General features: G+C 53.8%; 9 protein-coding genes across 9 annotated transcripts; 3 read left to right on the top strand and 6 right to left on the bottom strand.

Annotated features, from left to right (window-relative positions):
• Positions 1-845: 845 nt before the first annotated feature.
• Positions 846-1,720, top strand: J4E87_004917 (uncharacterized protein; the record flags this gene model as incomplete). The annotated part of the gene is made up of 3 exons (XM_049376534.1): positions 846-849; positions 908-1,164; positions 1,211-1,720. 3 exons carry the CDS (start codon positions 846-848, stop codon positions 1,718-1,720), a joined length of 771 nt encoding a protein of 256 aa, XP_049234045.1.
• A 905-nt stretch (positions 1,721-2,625) lies between these two features.
• On the bottom strand, positions 2,626-4,405 carry J4E87_004916 (uncharacterized protein; the record flags this gene model as incomplete). Its single annotated transcript, XM_049376533.1, has 2 exons — positions 2,626-3,062; positions 3,121-4,405. The coding sequence occupies 2 exons, from the start codon at positions 4,403-4,405 to the stop codon at positions 2,626-2,628; spliced, it is 1,722 nt and encodes a 573-aa protein (XP_049234044.1).
• Positions 4,406-5,939: 1,534 nt separating this feature from the next.
• On the bottom strand, positions 5,940-9,887 carry J4E87_004915 (uncharacterized protein; the record flags this gene model as incomplete). Its single annotated transcript, XM_049376532.1, has 2 exons — positions 5,940-7,555; positions 8,489-9,887. The coding sequence occupies 2 exons, from the start codon at positions 9,885-9,887 to the stop codon at positions 5,940-5,942; spliced, it is 3,015 nt and encodes a 1,004-aa protein (XP_049234043.1).
• Positions 9,888-9,954: 67 nt separating this feature from the next.
• Positions 9,955-10,290, bottom strand: J4E87_004914 (uncharacterized protein; the record flags this gene model as incomplete). The annotated part of the gene is made up of 2 exons (XM_049376531.1): positions 9,955-10,129; positions 10,163-10,290. The coding sequence occupies 2 exons, from the start codon at positions 10,288-10,290 to the stop codon at positions 9,955-9,957; spliced, it is 303 nt and encodes a 100-aa protein (XP_049234042.1).
• A 1,886-nt stretch (positions 10,291-12,176) lies between these two features.
• On the bottom strand, positions 12,177-15,694 carry J4E87_004913 (uncharacterized protein; the record flags this gene model as incomplete). Its single annotated transcript, XM_049376530.1, has 3 exons — positions 12,177-12,580; positions 12,641-13,274; positions 15,215-15,694. 3 exons carry the CDS (start codon positions 15,692-15,694, stop codon positions 12,177-12,179), a joined length of 1,518 nt encoding a protein of 505 aa, XP_049234041.1.
• A 532-nt stretch (positions 15,695-16,226) lies between these two features.
• Positions 16,227-16,952, bottom strand: ATP23 (Mitochondrial inner membrane protease atp23; the record flags this gene model as incomplete). Its single annotated transcript, XM_049376529.1, has 1 exon — positions 16,227-16,952. The coding sequence occupies one exon, from the start codon at positions 16,950-16,952 to the stop codon at positions 16,227-16,229; it is 726 nt and encodes a 241-aa protein (XP_049234040.1).
• A 375-nt stretch (positions 16,953-17,327) lies between these two features.
• Positions 17,328-18,983, top strand: J4E87_004911 (uncharacterized protein; the record flags this gene model as incomplete). The annotated part of the gene is made up of 2 exons (XM_049376528.1): positions 17,328-17,382; positions 17,446-18,983. 2 exons carry the CDS (start codon positions 17,328-17,330, stop codon positions 18,981-18,983), a joined length of 1,593 nt encoding a protein of 530 aa, XP_049234039.1.
• A 275-nt stretch (positions 18,984-19,258) lies between these two features.
• Positions 19,259-20,525, bottom strand: J4E87_004910 (uncharacterized protein; the record flags this gene model as incomplete). Its single annotated transcript, XM_049376527.1, has 2 exons — positions 19,259-20,374; positions 20,424-20,525. 2 exons carry the CDS (start codon positions 20,523-20,525, stop codon positions 19,259-19,261), a joined length of 1,218 nt encoding a protein of 405 aa, XP_049234038.1.
• Positions 20,526-20,858: 333 nt separating this feature from the next.
• On the top strand, positions 20,859-21,718 carry J4E87_004909 (uncharacterized protein; the record flags this gene model as incomplete). Its single annotated transcript, XM_049376526.1, has 2 exons — positions 20,859-21,169; positions 21,220-21,718. 2 exons carry the CDS (start codon positions 20,859-20,861, stop codon positions 21,716-21,718), a joined length of 810 nt encoding a protein of 269 aa, XP_049234037.1.
• Between the last annotated feature and the right edge of the window lie 1,551 nt (positions 21,719-23,269).

Below are 23,269 nucleotides of genomic sequence, written 5' to 3'. Positions count from 1 at the left end.
GGATCTGGAGACACATACATCCGATATACACTCTGTAATCAAACGCGAGAGACTAGCCTGTAGAGGATTAAGGTGTGTTTGACGGGTACCACAGGGTCGGAGTCGGGGAATTGGTCAGCATCAGCGCGCAAAAAGCAGGTCGCTGGTGGGATGCAGTAGGCAGGTCGTCGGATGGCAGCCGAAGCCAGACAGAGAAGGGCTTGGGGCGCTGATTTGCGCAGCGTGAGATGGGGCGAGTCGTGATGGCATGAGGGGAGCGTGTGCCATGGATTGCATTGTCCTGCTGCTGCTTGAGCGTTCCCGAGGCCGACCTTGCCGCCCTGCTCTGTATATAGCGCGCATCGCCCTCTTCTTAGTCAAAGCTGCGTAATCCACTCGACCAACTGCATCGTCACGATACAGGTGAGCTGCCCCAGCGTCCTACAACCCGAGACGCGCAACCAAAATGCCGTCGCAACACTGCGCGCCTGTCTTGGCGCTGGCGAGCGCTGAAGCTGACTCTCACAGCACCGGCGCGCTTTCTTCACGCACGGCAGCCTGCCCTCTCGCACCACCACCTTGTCGCGACGTCACCACCGCCGCCGGACCGCGCCCGAGGACCGCTGCTGCCACCCCGTCTGCCGCCGCCCCAATTCCCACGTTGCTGTCTAATCAACGCCACAACACCCTCGCTGCGGTGCTCCCGTGCGACGCGCCTTGAATGAGCCAAACTCTGGATCCTGCGATCCAAGCCAGCACTGGCTATAACATGCAGGCATCTGCCGCTCAGGTAAGCTGCGCTGACTATTCAGGCCCGTTGCGCTGCTGACACGCCGCTTCAGGATCAATCCAAGCCGACCATAGAGATGAGTTAGTGCCCCGCGCATCCCTACCCTCCTGCCGATTACTAACACGTCTCGTCGCGCAGGCTTAAGAGAACATCTGCTCGCTGCTGGCGCTGGACAGCCCGGCGTGCAGCCTCTCCCTCAGCATTCCCCCCACGCCCAGCATCCCCAGCACCCGCACACTGCTGGCCCACCACACGCCATCGACCCGGCCATTGGGGGCTCCGCCTACGACATGAGCGCCGGCGGCCCCGACGATGGGAACACGAGCGAGGGTCGCTCCAAGGGGCGGAGAGAGCTGTCGACATCTAAGCGTGCCGCACAGAATCGCGCTGCCCAGGTACATGCAACGCGCGCATTCCAATGGCACAAGCTAACACCACCAGCGCGCATTCCGTCAGCGTAAGGAAGAGTACATCAAGCAGCTGAAAGACCAGGTCAAGGAGTTCGAGCAGCTATGCGAACTGTACAAGACGCTTCAAACCGAGAATTACCAATTGCGCGATTACATCATCAATCTGCAATCGCGACTACTCGAAACCCAGGGCGAGATACCACCTGCGCCGGCTGGTGTAGATCTCAACCGGCCCCACGAACAGCCAAACATGCACCAACAACCGAACCCACCACAGCCGCCCCAACAGCCCGAGCAACCACAGCAGCAACAGCAGGGCTCGAACAACAACAATGGAGGACTCTCGGAGCACCAAATCGGCGAACTGCAAATGGCAGCGCAAGCTGCAGCAGCCGCCCAACACAGCGCATCAGGCAACAAGCACACCAGCTCTGAAGGTTCGTACGACTACGCCGAGAAGCGCCAAAAGGTCGACGAGCCACCGCAAGGTCAGCAGCACCCTTCGCCGTCCTCTTTCTACCCCAACCCAGACGCTTATTGAAGATGAAGAAGCAGCCGGTCCGATCCATGGCTTACCAGCATAGTAGGCTCAGGTTCCTCCGCCGCAGATTACGACGCTTTTGTCAACGAACTCCAGCAATCGTCCAGCAAGCAGACCGCATAGGCACAGCGATACTCACATACCCCCGTCACGTCTGCTCATCTCCTCCTCACCTCTTATCGCTATTTTAATTCGCTTCTCAGCCATCCTTTTCTAGCCTCGCTTTATGATGTAATGCATAGGCCCTGAAGCCTGTCTTTTCTTCGCTCGGGCCGGCGGTGTTTTACTGTGCTGGGCGTATGGAGTTTGTGTGTCATTGACACACTTACCACGTTTTTTATTCCAACGCAAGTGTATGGGTCAGGGTAGACTGGACCGTATTTGTAGCCTCTCCCCAACAGGGTTCTGTGCTGTGCTGTGCTGTTTTAGGGGAATACCAATGTTTTCGGTGGCTTCGAGCTGCTTCCACCCTTATATCTTTGCGCGGTTTGAGTGAGACCTTCGGTTTTGCGTGCGATGAGTATTGTTGCGAGTGTTCGTTGATGTCTCTGCGCTTGTCGTCGCTGAGTCTGCTCGAGTTTGTACGGTACGACATGGCAAACGGCGTTCAGTAAACCATTGCAGCCGAGTAAATCGCCGAGCGGATGTTGGCATTGAGACGACACCTCTTGATCCAGCTCTGGGACTGCAAGCAAAACGCTCCTTCTCTCAAGCTGGCGATTCACGACAATCACTCATCACATGCGAAATTCTCGGGCGACTCATAGTGTGTAACTCTATAAATTACAATCTGGTACATTAAACGATTGGTATCATACTCCATATCATGCCCATCCGCGCATTCATCGCATAAAAAAAGGGACCTAATCAAACTGGCCAAAGGAAGAAAAAGCTCTAACTGACATCTAGAAATGGGGCGTGTTAAGCGCCATAACCATGAGCAGACCGGAAATAAGACCAGCACCTGGCAGGGTGATGACCCAACCGGAGAAGATGAAGCCAACCTGCTTCCAGTTGACGGCCTTGAGATCGAAGTTGCAGAGCGCAACACCAATGGTAGCGCCAGTGAGACATTGCGTTGTGGAGACGGGGAGAGCGAGACGCGAGGCGAGGAGAACGGTAATGGCGGCGCCGAGCTCCATGCTGAAACCACGCGTGGGCGAGACTTGGGTGATCTTGTTGCCGAGCGCGCGCACAATGTGGTAGCCGTAGAACCAGAAGCCGAGACCGAGGAGGAGACCCGCGACGACGAGGATCCAAATGGGGGTGTCGGCTTCTTTTGTGACGACGCCGGTGGTGTAGGTGTTGTAGGATCCGACCCAGGGGCCGACTGCGTTGGCGACTGTGATGTAGAGTTAGCGTTTGTATGTGGAAGTGAGGATTGGGGGAGTGGAACTTACCATCGTTGGAACCGTGGGCAATGGACATCATCATGGCGGAGGCAACTTGGGCGTATGTCCAGAGATGCTCGACGCGGTTGTCGTAGACGATGGCGCGGGAGTGGACATCGGCGAGATCCTTCTGGGTAACGACGTCGCGGGAGATACCCTGGAGAAGAATGAACTTGGTCCAGTTGGCGATCTTCTTGGGAGAGTAGGCGGGGAGGTGCTCGACGGGCTTCAACCAGCGCTCCTCAGGCTCAGGGGTGGCAGGGACAATGTGAGCAACGGCGCCATCGCGGGGAAGAGGACGGGAGAGACCGCGGCCACCCTCGACGTCAATGTTGTCGCTGTCAGAAGACTTGTTGTCGAGGGAGGTGGAGTGGCCAACAGCCTTCTCGCCCTTGAGTCCATCGTTCTCTTGGATTGGGACAGGGGCAGCCTTCGCGTAGTAGTCGGTGACGATCTGGTCGCCCTTGCCGGGGAAGTAGATGGGAGGGTTCTCGCGATAGAGAAGGGGACCAAGAGGAATGTGCCACGCCCTCAGCCTGGTGTCGCCCTTGACAAGGCGGCGGGTGAAGTAAGGGATGAAGAAGATGTAAGCGATGGCAAGCATGCCGAAGAAGACACCGAGAATGATACCGCAGGCCTTGCCAGCGCCCATCTCCTCGAGAGACTCGCCGTTTGGCAGCTCGTCGATGATGAAGAGGGCGAGGACACCAGCGGTGAAAGCCAGATAGAAGGGAATTAGGCGCATAGCCCACTTGAAGGGGTCCTTGCGGTTGTGGACACCGAACTTGATGGTCAAGAAGAGGACGGCAGCGAAGGCGGCAGACAGGAATGGCGCAATGACCCATGAGGCCGCGATCTGGGAGATGGATCCCTTCTTCCAGCCCCAGCTGAGAGGAGACTGAGCAGCAATACCGGCACCAGCGAGAGCACCAACGACGGTCTGGGTGGTCGAGACGGGCATACCAGCGATGGTAGCGACAGTGAGGAAGACGGCGGATCCGACCTCGGCGCAACCCATGGCGAGCATGAGGGTACCGGGTACAGGCTTGAAGGTGTCGAGGGCGAAGATACCGCTCTTGATGGTTCCAGTGACTCGGGATCCGAGAGCGACAGCACCGAGGAACTCAGTGAAGCAGGCCAGAATACCAGCCTGCCACATCTTCAAGGTCCTCGCAGCCACGGACGTGGCGTAGGAGTTGGCGACATCGTTGGCACCGTTGGATGCAGACGAGGCGATAAAGGCGATGGTGGTGATCGCTAGGATCCAGTCGTACTTCTTCAAGGCGGGAGCCATTGTGGGTGAAGAGTGGCGAGCAGTAGCGCCGGTTGACTGAAAAGCTGAGGTGTTGTGAGGTGTCCTGACTGTTTGGTTGAACGAGTGCAGGGGAGTTTAAGTACACAGCATACAAACGGAGGCGTGGGATCTTGGCGGCGCAGATGACATTTCACTGCAAGTGGACTTTTGTGGACGTCAGACGGTGTTGCCTGCCTGTTCGAGGCGCGGTGGATCATCGAAGCCACAATATCATGCTATTCGGCTCTGGCCGTGGTCCAAAAGCCCAACAGCACCTATTTTCTGGACCCTCAGCGCCGCTCCGGGGTGAGCGTTCGGGTGCAAGAGACGTGTGATTGGTCTGCAGGACCCCCAAGCCTGGATCCACGCGCATGGCATGTTGGTGTCGCGTTAAGGCTCCACTGTGTCTTGTCGCGGGTCTTCGCCATCGCCTTGGTGTAACCAAGTCAAGGTGAACGAACGAGCGTTCGACGCTGTACCACGTTCCCTTGGCGCCCAGTCCGCCCAGCCCCACGCCAAGCTGGTTCTCCATCCTTCGAAATCTCTGATAACCCCAGATCACCGTAGACGCCGCTAATCCTCCAGCCAATCACCTTGCGTCGTTTTACCTCGTGGTAGAACCACGCCCTCACAGCGTGCTACACGACTGCGGCTGGCAGAGCGTGGTATTGGTATTCACGAAATACGGTGCCGCATAACCGCGTTCCCGTCCGCCTAAGTAAGCCTTACAAGGATTGCCGAGGCAGCCTTCGTCGAGCTTCGGTGCTGCCATGAGATGAGGCAAAGCCTTGTCAACCACTACAAGCCCTTCATTGAAGACATGTGCCCTATGATATAGCAAGTCGTCTAAACATGCAAAGAAGGAAGTTGATCGGGCTGGCCGAGTGGGTGTCATGACTTTGCGAGGAGATGATGATGGAATATCGCCAGGGTCTACCAAAAAAGAACTGCGAGCTGAAGGCTAACAGTGACATTCACACGCGCCTGGTACATGGGACCATGGATGGAAGAACGTCGGGTAGGCGCCGAGTTAGGTAAGCCAGACATGTGCGCAATCGGTCCGTGGCCATCGCGTCTCTCGCATCTATTTTCAACACATCACCTCCTGGCTTCTTCGAACAACATGGTATTGTCTTGAATCATCATTGGTTCCATTCATTCGGCGAGCTCCGTGATGGTAGGGCAGACCTTATGCAACAGCCCACTGTAACCCCATTAATCCTTGTCGTCCCTGTTCATGCATGGAAGCCCGCGAATTCTCCCTGCATGCTCATATCCGCTGTCAATGTCCCAGACCCATGGTACACGAGTTTAGACCCGCTTGCGTATAAGAGGCCGCCGGTACTTGCAGGACCCATAGCAAACAAGGGTCAGTGCGGTGTTACAAATCAGGACATGTTGGCACCATGTTTACGGAAAGGTGTCTCATATGTTAATTGCATCTGTCTTGCAGCTGCAGGAGCAAACATTCTTCCTTGCAGTCTGATCCACTACCTTCTCAGGCTCCCCAATACAGATTCTGTATGCTTCCGCGCTAGACCTCACAATTTGCCCACTCTCGTCCATCTCCCCACTCCATCCAGCTGTGCAGCTCTTCAACCATCTCAAGATACGGAATTGACCCCCTTGGCAAGCGCAGACACTTTCTGACCAGCCTATCGAACACCTTCTTCAGCTCAACACAGTTGTCCAACGTAAGCTCTGGAATCTGTCGTCTCATCTCGCTCGCCAAGAGTATGAACGCCAGCACCTTTTCCCCGCCCCGAACCGCGTTGTAATCGCCGAAAGGAATGTGGATAGATTCTCGACAGAGCGCTTCGACTGTAGGAACGATGGAAGTAGTGATGGACCTTCCATCTTCCACGTTGGTCACAGACGTGAGTGGAACGTTGTGAAGCAGAAGATATTGGGTGATGAGGAAGGGAAGTGATCCGTTCAGCGCCGCGATGAGGTCCCGCATCGTAAGCTGAACGCCTCGGTCGAGCGCCAGTTGTATGATAGCGCGATGACCGTGTGTCGCAGCGATGAGCACAGTGTTGACGTCCGCATCATCTGGATGTACCAAACCTTTGTCGAAGACGTATTGCACAATGTTGGTATGACCATGTTTGACCGCAAGACGTAAGCCTGCAGTCAGGGCATTCCAATAGGGCAGGTCGGCGGTTCGAGGATTCCATTGGTCTATGAGCCATATGAACACGTCCATCTGTCCCCACCTCATGGCATCGGTAAGGTAGTATGACCGGGTCTTCATATGTGCTGGTATTTCAACGCGGCATCTTGGCAAGAAGTTAAACAGTGTGACGACGGCCCTCAATTTTCCGGTCCGAACTGCGAATCTTATTGCGGAAGTGATAGTCTCTGTGAGTGGACCACACCGGGTGGTACGACCGTGCTGTATCCGAGCGAAACGCCGCTTCGTGAGCTCATTGTTGACTTCTGTGAGCAGACACTCAAGAACTTCGACATTTTCACTGGAAGCTGCTGCGGTCAAAGGGTTACCAAAGCCAGCAAAGTATTTGGGGAACCAGTCAATAACCTCAGCAGATTGCGAAATGTAGTGACGAACAGCTGCGAGACTCCCTACTGTAGCTGCTGCTGCCAGCATGTCGTTGACGTTCTCTTGTGCAGAGTTGAGATGGTCCCGTTCCCTTTCCGCTATGCTGTGCGAACCAGGTCTGAAGATTGGTGTAAAGACCGAGTCCAACGTCAATGGCTTTGTGTCGAACATAGTCCGTGGGGCAACTTCGTTTGTAAGGACTAGACCATGGATAAGTGCGTTCAGATAGTCCTTTCGCAGAACGGAATGATCTGTGCCCGTGGTAGCAAACTCCATGAGCTTGTCCGTAACCTTGTGTATGAAACTCGGCAGTCCAGAGGCTATGATATCGTTGTCTTCGATGTGATTGAGCAGATAGATCTCGATGTTGCTCAGAAGGTAGCCCTTGATGTCAGATGGGAGCGTACCCATCGAATCGGTATCATCATCCTTGTTATAACGCGATATAACGTATAGCTGATGCAGAGGAGGTAGAGGATTATGAATATCAAGGCTAACAGGGATCGACTGGCGTTGATGGTAACGACTATGGAAGTCCGCAACAGAAGTTTTTGCAAGAAGTTCGTTGTCGATGTCGCCGGCAAAGGTCCCTGTCTCTATTAGCTTCACGGTACATGTACTGTCACAAAGGTCAATGTGTACGGGACACGGCGCGCAGTCGGATTAGCTCATGGAAGGGCGCTGCACGCGCAAGGGCGGCGACGACCCTCTCGAAGAGCTCCGGTGGCAGATCGAGTAGTTGCATGTTAGTAGCTTGAAGCAAGTGAGAGTGGTGCAGTGTGAAGAGAGGGATTGAAAGTAGGAAGAGGTGAGTGAGGGTCTTGCTGAGGTGGCTGTAATAGGCAGTGGCGTCGATAAGCGAGGTGAACGAGGAAAGAGCAAACATGCGCGGCTGAGTGCATGAATCAAGTCCACTTAGAATGAAAGAAAAAGGAAGGGACGATACTCCTGTTGGTATATGGGAACGCCGTGGTGACTGGGCATAGGCTGAGACGAGAGCTTGCCGACGTTGTGTCTCACGGTGAACAACACCGTTGGGTTCATGCGAACGGGATGACTACACGCGGACGATACCAAACGAAGCCACACTCTCAGCAACAGATACATGGCATATTCACCACATAATCGCATGGAGCGCAAGACGAGAGACTGAGTGACGTCACACGAATAACATCTCTATACTATGAATATGCTTTATAGTACAAGTCTATCAGATGTGCTCGAAAGCACGGGGTATCAAAGAAAAACATGAGGTAACAAATAAAACTCTAAATGCTCGCTTGAAAGGACTAAAGGGGGCGTTGATGAAAGTACTGGGACATGAAGACTTCGTTGCACGTGAGCTCTTCAGCTTTGTGTGGTGTACATGTGTATGTGGTCATGCATTTGCGATGTAGCGTCGCGGTAGGGTTGATGCTGCTGAGGCATCAGGTGATGTTGAGGGTGTTGAGGATGTTGAGAATGCTGATGGTGTTGTGGGATGTGATGCTGGGGCTGCTGATGCTGATGAGGGTGACGCATACCCATTGCGGCAACACTGTAGTCAGGAAGCATCTCTGACGAAGCTTGACTCATCTGCGATGATGGTCTCTGATTCGAAGAGCTGCCTCTTGAGCTGCTTATCCGACTACCTATCTTGTGGAGCGGCTTCGATATCATTTGACCGAACGAGGGGCGGTCGTAGTACTGCGACTCTTCGAACTGGGGAGCAGCACCGAAGTAGTTGGGATACAGTGATTCCAGTGGGTTGGGTGTGACCTTGACTTGGTCCATGTACTCCTGTGGATACAACTGTGTGTGCTGCTCGTGATCCATGACTGGCGTGGGGTGTGCATGGGGTGTATGCATTGTAGATGTCGTCATAGCCGGTGGGAGATCTGGAATAGCCGGTTGCGCTACGTCCAGGTAATCTCCAGGGTCCACGTCCATATAACTGATACGGCGGCTGGCCGTATCCACTGCGGGCGCACCAGGCGTCTGCGGCTCCACAAATGGAGACGAGCCGCAATCATAGTCAGGTACGTGCGCCAACGAACTACTGATGCGCAGCAAAGCTGCGTTGATACTCGCAAGGCGCGCTCGTGAGTGATGTGGATTCGAGTTTCCGATGAGTATATGCATCCGCTGTTCGCGCGACAGCTTCTCGACATGCGGCACGGAATCTCTCGAGGGAGTTACGAAGCCGGTGGGTAGCTGTTGATGCACAGGGTCCAGGGGTATATCAGCGCGTAGACTCAAGGCGGTAATCAAAACCTCTTCCCGACTCGGTCGAAGGTCACAGCACTGGAGCTTCTGTCGGAGGATTCGCGAGTTGTCGGGACACCAACTAATCTGCGACCGACTCTCTCGCAATCTCTCGTCCAAGCAACCGATAAGCTCTTTCCATGTGTCGTGGAGAGCCTCCTGTCGTATCAGGTTCCTGATCACATTAGAGTATTTCCACTGGTCCATCGTCGCGCCATTCTTCATGTGCTTCGCGACGTGGTCGCATCGCTCATCCCAACCGATGCTGACTTCTTTGCACTTATCGAACCCACAACCAAACACTCTTCGCGGCAATAATGTGATGCCAATGTCTGTCAGCGACGGCAGGGGTCGACCGGCATGGTAGCGTTGATGATGCTTGATGAAATCTTTCTGTCGGTCGAAAATGCGATTGCAACCGTTGACGACACATGGCCAGTCTTCTCCAGTCTCGTGCATCCTCATCTCATGTTTCTTCCAGTCAGACTTTGCTTTGAACGTCTTCTGGCTCTTCTGTTCGGCACAATACGTACAGAACATGAATGGCTCGCCGGACTGACTCTGTGACTTGTCATCATCCGGGTTCAGCGATGGAGAAGCAACACTAATGTCGTCTGTCGGTGTGTAGCTTGGTTCAATCTTCAGGTCAAGTGGACTCTCAGTGTCCACCGCAGGCATGGAAGCTGGCACTGGACGTGTCGGATCAAGCCCAGCTGGGTAGGAACGCGGCTCCGCCCTTCTCATCCTAGAGCGCGATGACGAAGAGGAAGCAATGGAACTTCGCGTATCGCTGCTTCCTGTAGATGAAGAGAATGTTGATGCCATAGAAAGCCGAGACCGCCATGATGACCCCGACGAGGATGTTGTAGATGAACTCGCGGTGCTGGTAGACATGAATGACGAGGCTGTAGAGTTGCGGCCTAGACTTGGTGAGCATGTACACACAAAACAACACAACGAGGAACGTACGCGAATCTATCGCTTGAGAAAACATTCTCTGGATCAAATGTGGAGGATGCCTCGCCAGCAGGGCCTCAATGTGTCGCATAGACTCCTCCGGTATGTCTAGGTTGTCCTCCATTGTGGCGAGGGGAGAGCCGTATGCTCAGTTCAAATCGCGCAACAGAAGACTACTCCAACATGCCGACCATGAAGACCTTGCGACAACCCAAACGACAGAAAACTAGAACGAACGACAGGCGGAGGTGCAAAAGAGGGTGGGGAAGGGTATCCAGGTGTCGCGGTAAGACTAGGGGCCGAGGAGTGGATAATCGTGTATCCGAGCAGGCATCAGCTGCTGTTGGTGCGACAGTTGATATACAAGTGGGATCACCTCACGCAAAGGTGCAGCGGGGGATGCGGAAATGGCACGCTTCTAGAAGGCGTATGGAAGGATTGTAGAAGAAGCTAATTGAGGGCTGCTCGCGGGGGCGCTCGTGCGCAACATCGACATGACCACTGCCCTGGTTTGGCCTCAAAGCTGGGGCAAGGCTGAGGCTACGACAGGCATGCCAATATGTAGCGTGTTTGAGGTGGCCGCAAGGAACCGTAGTAGGGGCTGGGAGAGCACGAGGGCAAGCGACGAGAATGAAAGAGATAGTGTGCGCATCGACTGCTCAAGTCTCTTTCAGCGCCGTCTGAAGGCAGTTTTCGAGCCGGGTCGAGACGTGGCCGGACAAGGTGGCTGCGCGAGGCGATGATTCGCACAGACATGGTGTGCAGCAACACGCACCTATCGCAGAAACGCAACAGGCCATCCGCAACGAATCCATCCGAACACTAGGCCCTGTAAGGGGCATGCAGCGCGCGGTACCTGGATGACGCACCGCTGGTAACTTCTCGAAGTGTGTTGGTGCCGTGATGAGTGACATTTTTGGTGGGACCTGACAGGATTCATTCCTGCACGCCGAACTTCGGCATCACGCCTTCGCTTAACGCAGACGCAGCTATCGCAGCTCGACAGCCGGTCAGGCGTTGGACGAGGTAGCACGGCAGCCATTGTACATTGAGGAAGGACTCCCTCACAGCGCGCGCACGTCAATCAGCACTCGAATGCCCTTCCCACGACGACTTACTTGAGACGCGGTGGCTGACAGAATGGAGTGCTGACGGCAGGAGCACGTACCCCATGCATAAACGATAGCAGCGAATGAACGCTTTGGGACTGTGATTGTAACAATTGGGCTGCCGCACTGCAGTCCGTCATCGCTGAGGATGCCCTTGTAGCTCGAGGTCATCGCGTAACCACGCGCGATCAAAGGAAATATCGACTAGTGTAGGGTAATGTAAGGAGACGGGACTCTGCCATAACGGGCAGGAAGTGGCCGGATAAATTGCAGTAGTTCGAGATAACAGCCTTAGCTAGAGCGTTTGGTTGCTTGGTATGTGAAATCGGACGGAGCGTTAATCACGAAGACGTACTGTAATTAACTCCATCGCGCCTCTTCCATGTCGTCGTGAGCGCGTATCCACATTGGCGTGTCCCTGAAAAGCGGCGCCGTCGTTCGGGACCCGAACCGCCGCGGTACTCTCGAGGACGTCCAGACCGCGAACGGTTTGCCCAAAACGACGAGCAAAGTTTGGGCGAGAGTCAGGAGCGGACTGAACTTTGGATGCGGCGCGAGGTGGTTGGCGCGACGCCCGGTTAACGTTGAATTTTACGTCACGTGGCGCGTGCGCAGTTCACACGGTACTTGCGCAGGCAAGAAGCACCATGACCCGAACGTACGGCGTAGTTCAACTCTGACAACATTGGTGTTACATCGCTCTGGGGCCCCATCCATCCGGCCCACATAGTAGTACTTATCGCTTGAACTCTGGTCCTCAGAAACTGCAAACGATATTGCTAGGGATTGTCTGTGAAACCATCAAAGCGCGCGGTAGTTGGGACGACTATTCAATTCTGTTGACACGCGGCATGGTTTCCGCACTCTGCGAACGAAATGTAGAAGTACAGAGATAGCCAGCTCATACAAAGTGTCCATCGCAGTCAAAGTTGCCCTCCGTCTTGAAATTGCATGAACTCTCTTCCCCACCTCCAGTGATACGAACGTTGTCGATCTTGATATCGCTACAGCTTCCTTCTCCACAAAGGATGTAGTAGTTCTTTCCTTCCTCAGTTGCGGTGCCAAAGATGTTCTTCATGGTGATGTTTTGGATGATGACACCGTTCGTGGGGTTGCCAGTTGGCCCACCGTTTAGGTAGTCTTGCTGGATGTCGATTCCGTAGATGGAGATGTTTTCAACGCGAATGTTCTCGTAGTGGATGTTGGAGATGAAACCGGTGGTGTTGGAATTCGACTTGATGCGGGCTCCGTTCTCGGCGTTGAGAACCACGGAGTTTGTGAATGAGATGTTTGTTACGTTGTTGTCTGAATAGATGTGGTTAGTAAAGCATAATTACTGTATAGCCAGATGATGGTATGGCATACTTGACTTTCCACCCACAGATCCGATGGAGAGACCGTGGCTGCCGTTGCAGTACATGTTGCTGACGTGGATGTTGTCTCCACTGGTGACAGCTACACAATCATCCTGGTTGATAACGACACTGTCGCGAACCTTAGTATTGTTGGTGCTACTCAGACCAAATCCATCGCTGTTGTGTGCTGCAGGAAGACCGTTGGAGCGGTTGTTGGGCGCATATCCGTCGCTGTTGTCCAGCGTAATGTGGTGGACATCCAGACCAGCGCTGTTGCTGATACTGAAGCAGTGGACCGGATAGTTCTTGATGTAGATATCGTGTACGGAACTCTTTCCAAGCACCTTCACCTCAATGAAGTGGTTCGGCTTAGCAACGCCTCCGTTGCTACCAAGGCCATCCCACCAAGCCTGACCGTTGCCATCAAGTACTGCGTCTTCTTCGGCAGTGATTTCGACATTGGTACCTGCCACCTTGATGAAGGCATAGTTTGCATCGGCGTACTCCCAGAAGGTCCTTCCTTTGAACGTAACCTTGGTTCCAGTCTTCAGCTTCGTAAGATCGATACTCGAGTTTCCAGGAACGGTGATGCCATCGAGGGTTATGCAAGTGCAAGCTGCGACTGCAGCCGGGATAGCGGCGTACTTCGTCACGTAGCAGGCATCGGTAGCCGCAGTTGCAGAGGGTGAAGGTATGGCAGATACAGTTCCTGCAGTGGCAAGAGCCAATGATGATGCAGCTATAAGTTCGTCAGTACAGAAATGGTCTAAGCTGCAAAGTGCTATTAGTACCGTGGAATCGCATGCTGAAGGTTTGAATCTGACGTGAGCGTTAGGTGAAGATGAGTATACGGGATATCGACGACGCTATATAAACGTATGCAGGGCCTTGGGGTCCCCAGATAATCTGTTGAAGAGCCACCTGCATATTACCGACTAGTCGCCACATAATATCGCGCTCGGCCGCTGTAGTGGTAGAAGAACTGCAGCCTCGTCATTTCCGACCCCAAAGCACAAGCACTTCAAGCACCAAAGCCAAGTCCAGACGATGCTTGACAGCAGTGCTATGCGAAAAGAGGCATTTGACCCACAAATCGGCATCCGGAAGCGTACTATCATGGGGAACGGCTCGGAAGAACAGGGGGTACGGCTGGCCGGTCAGTGGCAAAAGGTCTAAGTCGTGTTCTGTTTGGCCGATTACTGCAGATGTACAACGTGAAACATTCATCCGGAATGCCACCATGGCCGTAGTGCAAATCCGGAGCGACTGTGCGGAAAAAATGGGTTCCGTCCAACGGCGCGGCTACTTGGAAGCGTAGATGACGGGATGAGTGATCATGGAAATGATGGAAGTCGACGGCATCTGCGGATGATATACTAATCCACAAGCTTACGCGCAATCAAAGAAGAGTGTTGAGAGAACTGCATCTTCGGATACGAAGAAGAGCCGGTATGCAAACAAATATCGGGTTGTACCTGCAATGACGGCTGCGCTGTTAGAGCAAGCATGCGCGTGGGAAAGTGATCTGGGAAAGGGCTAGATGACTAGCGGCTTGGCATCTGGATCGATACGTGCCCAACCTTGTAGCTCCTCATCTTCTAGGCCCAGTGAGCCCTCACATGAACACACCGCCCACATCATCTCCAGATTTAATATTTGAACAGCGAAAAATGGAAAGGGGTGTTGAGAGAGATTCCATGATTCCGCGCCGCCTCACATCGACATGAGGAAGATTTCCACGCCGAAGAGGTAAGAACACCAGGTTGAAACAGATGTTTAGTCATCTACGTCTTCAGAGTCAAGCTCCATGGCTGCGATCAGTCCCACGAAATCCAGCGCCGCGCAAAGGTCACATAGGTGTATCTTCACATTATTTCGCGATCGTCGGACCGAAGTCGACGGCGCACATGCAACTCATGATGATCTCTTCCGATCGTGCAAAGAGATGGCAAGCCGAACAAATAATATAACATGATGAATATCAAACCAGATTTTGGTCATTTGGAGAAGATGAGAGGGTATTGAGTTGAAGATCTTCATCGTGAGCGAAAGTTGCTTCATGTACACCTGGACGCCAGTACACATCTGGAGATCTCTTTGCAAGATAGCAATGGATATCCACTTCTGGCGATCAAAGCTTCTTGATCTCGCCGAAGGAGCTCAGACGCATATCGCCTCCTTATACCAGATCTTTCGAAAGATTTCCCTCGAAAATTGCTCTCGCACATCGATGGAAGTCTGGAGGCTCACCCGCTCTATCATCATAGCTCATAATTCGTACCGTGTTCGTTTTCGATGCCCGATCAAACCTCCAGGTTTGTTTCCAGAGAGAAGCCAGATCAGCATGATCCAAGCATCTCTGGATCCCGGGGCACATGAGTACAGGCGGACGCGTAGATCCCATCAAACGCGATTTTGTCGCTTTCGCTCGAGCATGAACCGGAGTAGCTCCAGCAGACCTGAGCACCGACATGGTGTTTTTGTTCATCAATATCGCAAAGCTCAGAGAATGACTGCCGCCAACGGTACAACAACCTATTCGCAATCAGCTACCAATCTTAGAAATCAATACAAGGAAACTTACGAAGCCGACCAGAGTCATACCCAACCCCACATCCTCGATCCTCGCCGCACCACCAGTCGTAGCCGGCACCGTCATCCCTGTTGTAGGAGTCGCAGTTGAATGGGTCGCAGTTGACTTCGAAGCAGCAAAAGAAGCCGCCACCTGTGCGGGCGACAAAGTCTTCGCTGGATTTCCATATGGCCTAGACGCGACTTTCGACGCAGTCTCATCTTGATCGTCAGGTAGGGGCACATCAGGCACTTCAAAGCTTCCAGTCGGCTTAGGTGCTTGAAAGCCTCCGGTCATTTCAGGTGCGTCAAAGCCTGGTGTCGCTTCAGGGTCTGGTCGGTCGGCTGGCCTGTATGGGTTGGGTGCTGCTGGTGCGGGTGCGATGGGTTCGATGATTTGGGGTTTTGGGGGCGTGGGGATGCGTGGTGGGGGGATGAATGCTGCTGATGATGTTGCGATGAAGAGGGTGTATAGGAGGGTGTGTGGTAACATTATGACAGGTATGGGATGATTTTAGTTTGGATGTGATGATGAGGTATTGACGGGACGAGACTAGATGGTGAGGGATGCGCATCGCAAAATACTACTTGTTGTATATAGGCGTCCATGATCATGATGTATGTGGGTTTCAAGGCGCCCGGACTACATGGGCAGTGTTGTGCTAGCCGCCTATTGTTGTTGCGGCGCAGCGAAAATCAAGGGCGGAAAATACGCCCTGCAGCCCCGCGATTCGGGCGATGCACGCCATGGCTTGATGCGTAATTTTAAAGATTGGGTGCCCAAAACACCAACCTCTGATATTTCCAAGGACTTGAAGAGGATGTGGGCTGAGGAACGATATGAGTAACCGAGAGTTCTACTCTCGAACCGAACAGAGAGGAGATGTGCGCGCCACCACGCCCACTGAGACCTTTCTTAAAAACGCCATCGCTATGCAAACACAAGGGTAATAACTAACCGACAACCCACCGCTTCAGTCACATGTCCAAACGAACCAACCAACCACATCTCCTTGCTCTCCAGATCATCGATAAACCTCGTCAAACGGCCTGGTATCCCGGAAACAACTTTCCCACACCTCATTCACTACTTTCCCAGCATGTTCTTGATCCTTTATCCCAGGCCTCGCCATCATACTCAGCGTCGCCCTCCTCCTAACACAAGACTGTAATTGTTCCATGATATTCCATTGATTCCTCGTGAAGAACTCTCTCGAGAAACGGCATTCGCCGCTGAGTGTGGATGCGCGAATCTCTAGACAGGCCTGGTGGCGCAGGTTCTCAGGTTCGACTTTGAACTTTAGATGGTCCCACGCGTGAACCATCTCATGCGCCATGGTGTCTTCCTGGTGCCCGCGATTACGGAACTTGTTCGCGCAGAGCAGGATGCCGTGGTCGAGGGAGAAGCCACCAGATTGCTCATTCGTGCACATGCGACAGAGTATGTTGTCTTTGTTCAGGTCGCCGCCTAGTTTGTACACTTCGTCCGACATGAAGCGTATGATAGGACTGTACTTCAAGAGGTATTCCTTGTTGGACTCGCAGCGCTTGCATATCGAGTCGGCTTTTATCTTGTCCATTTCGTTGAAGTAGCCCTTTTCTAATTCGATGTCGCGCGAGCCGGTCATGCGGCCGAGCATTATGTTGAAGGTGCTGCTCCAGGTGTAGTATACGGGGTCGATCTTTTGGGGCGGCGGTTGGGCCATTGCGGAGAGGGATGCGCCGTCGGGCGCTGTCTCGGAGTTTGCCATGGTGGTAGGGCGTGGAGTGACGTTCGAGTTTGATTACGGGGGGATCAAGCGCTGGGCGTGCAGGTATCGCGTGGCGTATAGATGTTTGGTGTAGGGCGTGGCATGTTCCTGATTCCCGTCGCGAAAAGTTTAGGTGGAGATGGAGATGCAGCTGGTAGCGCGGGGAGCCAATCGGAGGGAAGACGTCACCGCGTACAAGGGAAGCCGAAGATCGCTTGCGAGGAAACTTGGGCTGCTTACAGTCATCCATTGCGCGACAACACACGAGCTGCGTGTTCATATAGTACACGACGCGTTGTACATATCTCACCTATCTCCTCCCCTCCCATATTTGTACCCCCACCACCTTGGGCATTCGTGACTCCCTCCGCCGCAATGGCCGTCCACATGCGCAAGCAGCCCGGCCAGCTCACCGTGGTAATAAAACTCGGTAAATACACAACCGTACATATACCACATCGACAAGAAGAGAGCACCTAACCGACACGCCCAGGAACCTCATCCATAGTCGACGAGAAAACCCACCAACCCCTCCTCTCCATCCTCTCCCTCATCGTCGAGACAGCATGCAGTCTGCGCGCCGCCGGCCACCGCGTCGTAATCGTGTCTTCGGGCGCCATTGGTGTCGGTCTACGGCGCATGAACCTTCCACGTCGTCCAAAACACCTCCCACAAGTTCAAGCGCTCGCTGCTATTGGGCAGAGTAGATTGATGTCTCTATGGGACCAGCTCTTTGGCCACTTGGAGCAGCCGATTGCTCAGATCCTCTTGACACGGAACGACATTGCCGACCGGACGCAGTATCAGAATGCGCAAAACACATTCATCGAGTTGTTGAGCATGGGAGTCATTCCAATTGTGAATGAGAACGATACTTTGGCGGTTACTGAGATCAAGTTTGGTGACAACGATACGCTGAGCGCCATTACATCGGCCATGGTCCAGGCGGATTATCTTTTCCTCATGACCGATGTGGACTGCCTGTATGACAAGAACCCTCGCACAAACCCAGATGCCAAGTCTATACCTGTCGTAGAAGACATTGCGGAGCTGGCAGCAGATGTCAGTTCGGCGGGCAGTTCGCTGGGTACTGGCGGTATGAGCACAAAGATCGTGGCCGCAAGACTAGCAACAAGCGCAGGTGTCACAACAGTCATCACAAAGAGCAGTAAACCAGGCAACATCTCCGGCATCATCGCACACGCCGAGAAGCAAAGAAAATCACGAATGTCAAGTCGAAACTCCGTCACCAACTTCCAAGACGAAGGCGCACCACTCGCACAAGCCGCCTCTCAAGACTCCAACCACGATCTCTCAGCATCCACATCCACACTGGACAACCAACAACTAACCGGCCTCTCCTCCCCTAAACCAGAAGAGCCAGTCCCCCTCCACACACGTTTCCTGCCCATATCCAATCCCATCCGCGACCGCTACTTCTGGATTCTCCACGGTCTCGCACCCCACGGCACAATCTACATCGACCAAGGCGCCTGGGCAGCCCTAAGCGACAAAGCGGGTCTCCTACCCGTGGGAATCGTAGAAGTAGACGGCCACTTCGCCCAACAAGAAGCCGTCCGCATCGTCGTTGTCAAACGACTCTCCAACCCACCCCACTCCCCCAAACCGACGACTCAAACACCGACGACGCCCCAGCCACCCAATACACCCGGCGCCCTAGCCCACGGCGTTCACGCCCCAATTCCCATCCGAACACCACTCACGCACTCATCTTCGTCATCGTACTCGATGTCCTCTTCCCAGACACTATTGCAGCATCCCCCCAATTTCGAATTGCACAACCCTGCGCCGTTTGAGATAGGGAGATGCGTGGTGAACTATTCCGCGACGGAGATTAGGCGTATCAAGGGATTGCATTCTACGCAGATTAGCGAGGCGTTGGGGTATGCGGATAGCGAGTATGTGGCGTTGAGGGAGAATATTGCGTTCTTTGGGGGTGAGAGGAGTAGGCCTAGTACGCCTGATTTTAGGCATGGGGAGAAGAAGGGTGAGGGAGTCGAGGCGCATTGATGATCGTAGCGAGACATAGGATCTAGCAAGACGAGCTTGCTCACGACGCAGACATTACAAAACGAGAGTGCTTTGCGTGTCAAGCTTGAAATTCTTGAATTGAATGAGTGATGGGATGTACTCCCAATTACGATACCAACCAACGCCAGCGGCAAACCCAAGACGCCGAGCAATGCGACTAAAGACAAGAAATTCAGTGACTACCGTGCGGAACGCCCCTTCGCCGTCGTACATGTTAGACATTATGTGAAGTTGGAACACCACCAAGACGAAGCTTAGTAGCTCTCCTCAGACTGCTCCGAGCTGCTGCGTACCTTGCCGCCCGATGTGCGCTCGTAGGCTCGCGAGCTGCCCTTGCAGTGCTTGAGAATCCAGGGGTGTACCTCGACATCCTCAAGCGCGATACGCTTCTCAGGGTCAAGCACGAGGAGTTTCTTGATGAGATCCCGCGCTTCTGAGCTGACGAAGCTCGGGACTGTGTACTCTCCCCTCGCAATCTTGCGCTGTGTCATGACTTGCGTGTCCTCAAATGGCGCTTCACCGACTAGGAACTCGTACGTCAAGACACCCAAACTCCATAGGTCGACCTTCTCGGAGTAGAAGTTGTCCTTGCCGCCACCGCGAAGCATCTCCGGGGGCATGTAGTCGAGAGTTCCGCACATGGTGTTGCGGCGGTTGTTGGGCGCGTGTACCGACCAACCAAAGTCGGAAATCTTGATCTCGCCGTGGATACCGACGAGGATGTTTTCGGGCTTGATATCGCGGTGCATGACGTGCTTCTTATGGAGGTACTTGAGTGCTGCGGCCATCTGGGCGACGTATTGTGCTGCCTTCCATTCGGGGAAGCGTTGCTCCTTGCGGAGGTGCTTGTACAGTTCTCCTTTACCAGCGAACTCGAGGATGAGGAAGATGCGCTTTGCGTCGTGGAAGTGGCCAAAGAGCTTGAGGATATTGGGGTGCGTGAGATGTGATTGGATCTCAATCTCTCGTCGGACCTGCTTCTCGACTTTGCCTTGCTGGATCTCAGACTTGTGGAGCACCTTCAAGGCACACACGAAGCCTGATGAGCGCTCCTTGGCAAGATAGACGCGACCAAACTTTCCCTTTCCGAGAGGCTTGCCGATGTCAAACATGCCCAGATGCCATTGTTTGGGTGTTGCAGGGTTTGAGGGTACGGTGTAGATAGCGGAGTCGGTGAGCGTGCGGCGATGTGATTGGTGCTGTTCTGAGGGTCGGCTGGAGCTTGCTGAGATGGTAACTTTGGCAATGTTTGCCGTCTTTGCGTTTTGCGTAGCGAGCTTCTGTAGTGTCTGATGGGGCAGCTTCATGCGGTTTGCAGCTGATTGGGAGGACGATAGGCCAGCTACCGATACGGTTGTGGATGCAGATGGCTGGGTGTTGTTAGAAGGTGCGACATTGAGAAGACGAGTGAATACACACCTTCACCTTGTGGTAGGTCGATGTAGAAGTGACGTGCTCATCGTTCTCGTCGTGGATGGTGGTGCGCTCAAAGGCGGCTTCGAGGTTTGCGACGTCGGCCATGGCGATATCGAGATGCAAGCAGGAGCGACAGGAAGCAAGCAATAGGGCCACAAAAGACCACTGATAGCTATATTGTGCTATGGGATGGGTGACAGTTGGTGGGTGTGGATGTTTGCAGGGTTCGAGGACGGATGGCAGCTAGTTAACCCAGACAAACAAGTGGGTTTCGTGCGTTGTCAAGGAAACAGCCATCGGCCATCGGCGGTCGGAGCCCTGGTTCGCGCCCCACCACGCTGAAGCTCCCCGCCATCGCCATCGGATCCACCTGCAGGTGCCTGCGAACAATTTATACACACAGCATTCTTCAGGGTCCCGTCGCATAAGTCCCCAGCTATGGCTTCCCTCAATGGCGCGCCCGCCGACACCGTGGCACCCGGTGTCGCCGACACATCCATTACCAAGGAAGGCTTCAAGATCACCACGCGCAAGCTGCCCATCCTCAAGGCCGGCCCAATAGAGGACATGACCAAGAAGCTCGGGATCGCGCCGCCCGAGATGATATTCGGAGACAACATGATGCGGATAGAACACGCCCAGAGCGGCTGGTACATTGAATTCAATGCCTTCGATGCGCTGGACCTGGTGGACAAGACAGGCGAGAAGATGTTCAAGGTCTCCTACTCGAAAGAGTGGCAGCAAAATAGGTAAGACCAAAGAAGCAGTACGGCGAGACCCTGTAGCTAACTCGGATCAGACAGAAGCAATTTGAGGACATCAAAGAAGTCGTGAAGCCGTTCGACTGGTCCTACAGCACAGATTACAAGGGCACCACACCACAAACGCCCGCCTTCGAGCCTACCGAAACCCCGATACCACTCCACCTTCTCAAGCGCCCCGACCCAATACACTTCTTCGACGAGCTGGTACTTTACGAAGATGAGCTAGCAGACAATGGCATCGCCATGCTATCCTGCAAGATCCGCGTCATGCCACAGCGCTTGCTCCTCCTTGTGCGCTTCTTCATGCGCTTGGATGATGTAGTATTCCGGATACGCGACACGCGCGTGTTTGTCGAGTTTGGGGACAACGTGGTGCTGAGAGAGTACACGGCGAGAGAGGAGAAATACGAGGAAGTGCGGAAGAAGCTCGCAGGACGGAAGGAAGACGTGCTTGCGATAATGCGAGACCCTAACCGCTTGGCAGAACATATACCCATAGTGGAGCAGAAGCTTGAGGGGTTACAACTGAAGTGAGCAAGCGCGGCTCGACAAAACCTTGATTATCACTCATCAGCCCGAAACCAAAAGCACTAAAAGCGCGGAGGCACAACGGCGACCTAAAACTGCGTCGACAATCCCAAGGTCAGTCTGACCGGTGCGTACGATAATTAGGCCTTCGCTCATCGCCTGCTCAGTAATCACGCGAACAACCAGGAAGCAGGCCTCTTGTCCCTGGAATCCGCCGTCTGACGGGCATCAATCCCAGGCGATCTCTACTCTCATTCCAGAATACCCATCGAATACACGCCAATAACCTTAGCTGGACACAGAATCCTGATTATCAAATCGCTACTCAGTATAGACCGCCTAGACAAGGGGCCGGCATAAGGCCTGCATGTGGTCTGCATGTGTACGGATAGCGAAGGAGAGTTTCACCGCTCTCGAGCAAGATAGCCTTTACAATGCAACCCCGATTACATAAACGGATGTTGTTGACTGAAAGCTGTCTGACCTCTCCAAGAGCGCCGGTACTAGTGAGGCTTGCAACCTCATGCAAGATCTGCGGCTGATACAACAGTAATGATGTGAGTTTGAACATCTACGTCCAGCTATGGTCAATACCGCTCTGTGTCCTGGTACCGAGTGTGTGCGCAGCCGTCCAATGTATTGTTACGCGCCTCGAGATCTTGCTGTCACTGCGCCCAGACAGACCTCGAGTACAATCGTTTCTGATCCTGACTATGGAAGCACAGAATTGAAATTCAATCGCTAGACTCCATCCACGTTATCCAAGTGTCTTAGCTGGTTGATGTTGATCATCGATCCCCCCGTGCGCGAACGTTTAGGGCCCGTAGGGCGGTTCCTGCTGTATTGCTTCCCCTCAAAAAGCAATTAGGTTCTGTCGATGCCGACACAAGCAAGTGACACTGCGTTAGCGCTGCCTGACATAACCAAGGAGACGCGTCCGCCTGCCAACATCAAACGGAGATTACGTTCGTCCGAGATTGGCCTTGTTCAGGGTTCCGTTGTGCACCGCCCCATATTACGACCGGCGGAGAGTGGAAAGTTGACGGTCCTCAACAGACTGGAAATCACCGGCATTTGTACAACAGATAGCCGCTGCTCGGATGGTCCGGATGGCTGGAATGACGACAAGGGTTTGTACGATAGGATAACGGGTACCGAAGACGCGAGAGTGCATGGCAGGCGTAAGGAGGATCCCGAGCGATCTCTCGTCCGAAAACAGTAAGCTGTCGATCGCGGACCAACATAAGCGTTTTTGACGAGCAGCCGCAATCTTGCTTTACGACCACCAGAATCACGCAAAGAATGCGCATCGAGCGCAGAAGCGCCTCGTCACGACAGCCACCGCATGTCTGCTTCCATTAAGGACTGTGATGGTGGGCGGATTTCTTGGCAACACCCTCATCCGTGGCCGTCCGGACTGTGATGTCATATTCAACATTGAGAAAAGCAGTCTCGGCGCCCAGTGTTGTCGCACTAATTGCGGCCTCGAACAAATACGCATCGAGCATGCTGAACTTGGATCCGCTCACTTTGAGTCCGGCCCGCGTAGCGCACGCA

The sequence above is a fragment of the Alternaria ethzedia genome, assembly GCF_023757985.1.
Source record: "Alternaria ethzedia strain BMP 0044 chromosome Unknown scaffold_9, whole genome shotgun sequence".
Lineage (NCBI taxonomy): Eukaryota > Fungi > Ascomycota > Dothideomycetes > Pleosporales > Pleosporaceae > Alternaria > Alternaria ethzedia.
Note: the sequence above shows the minus strand (reverse complement) of the source record. Positions and strands in the feature narration are given on the sequence as shown.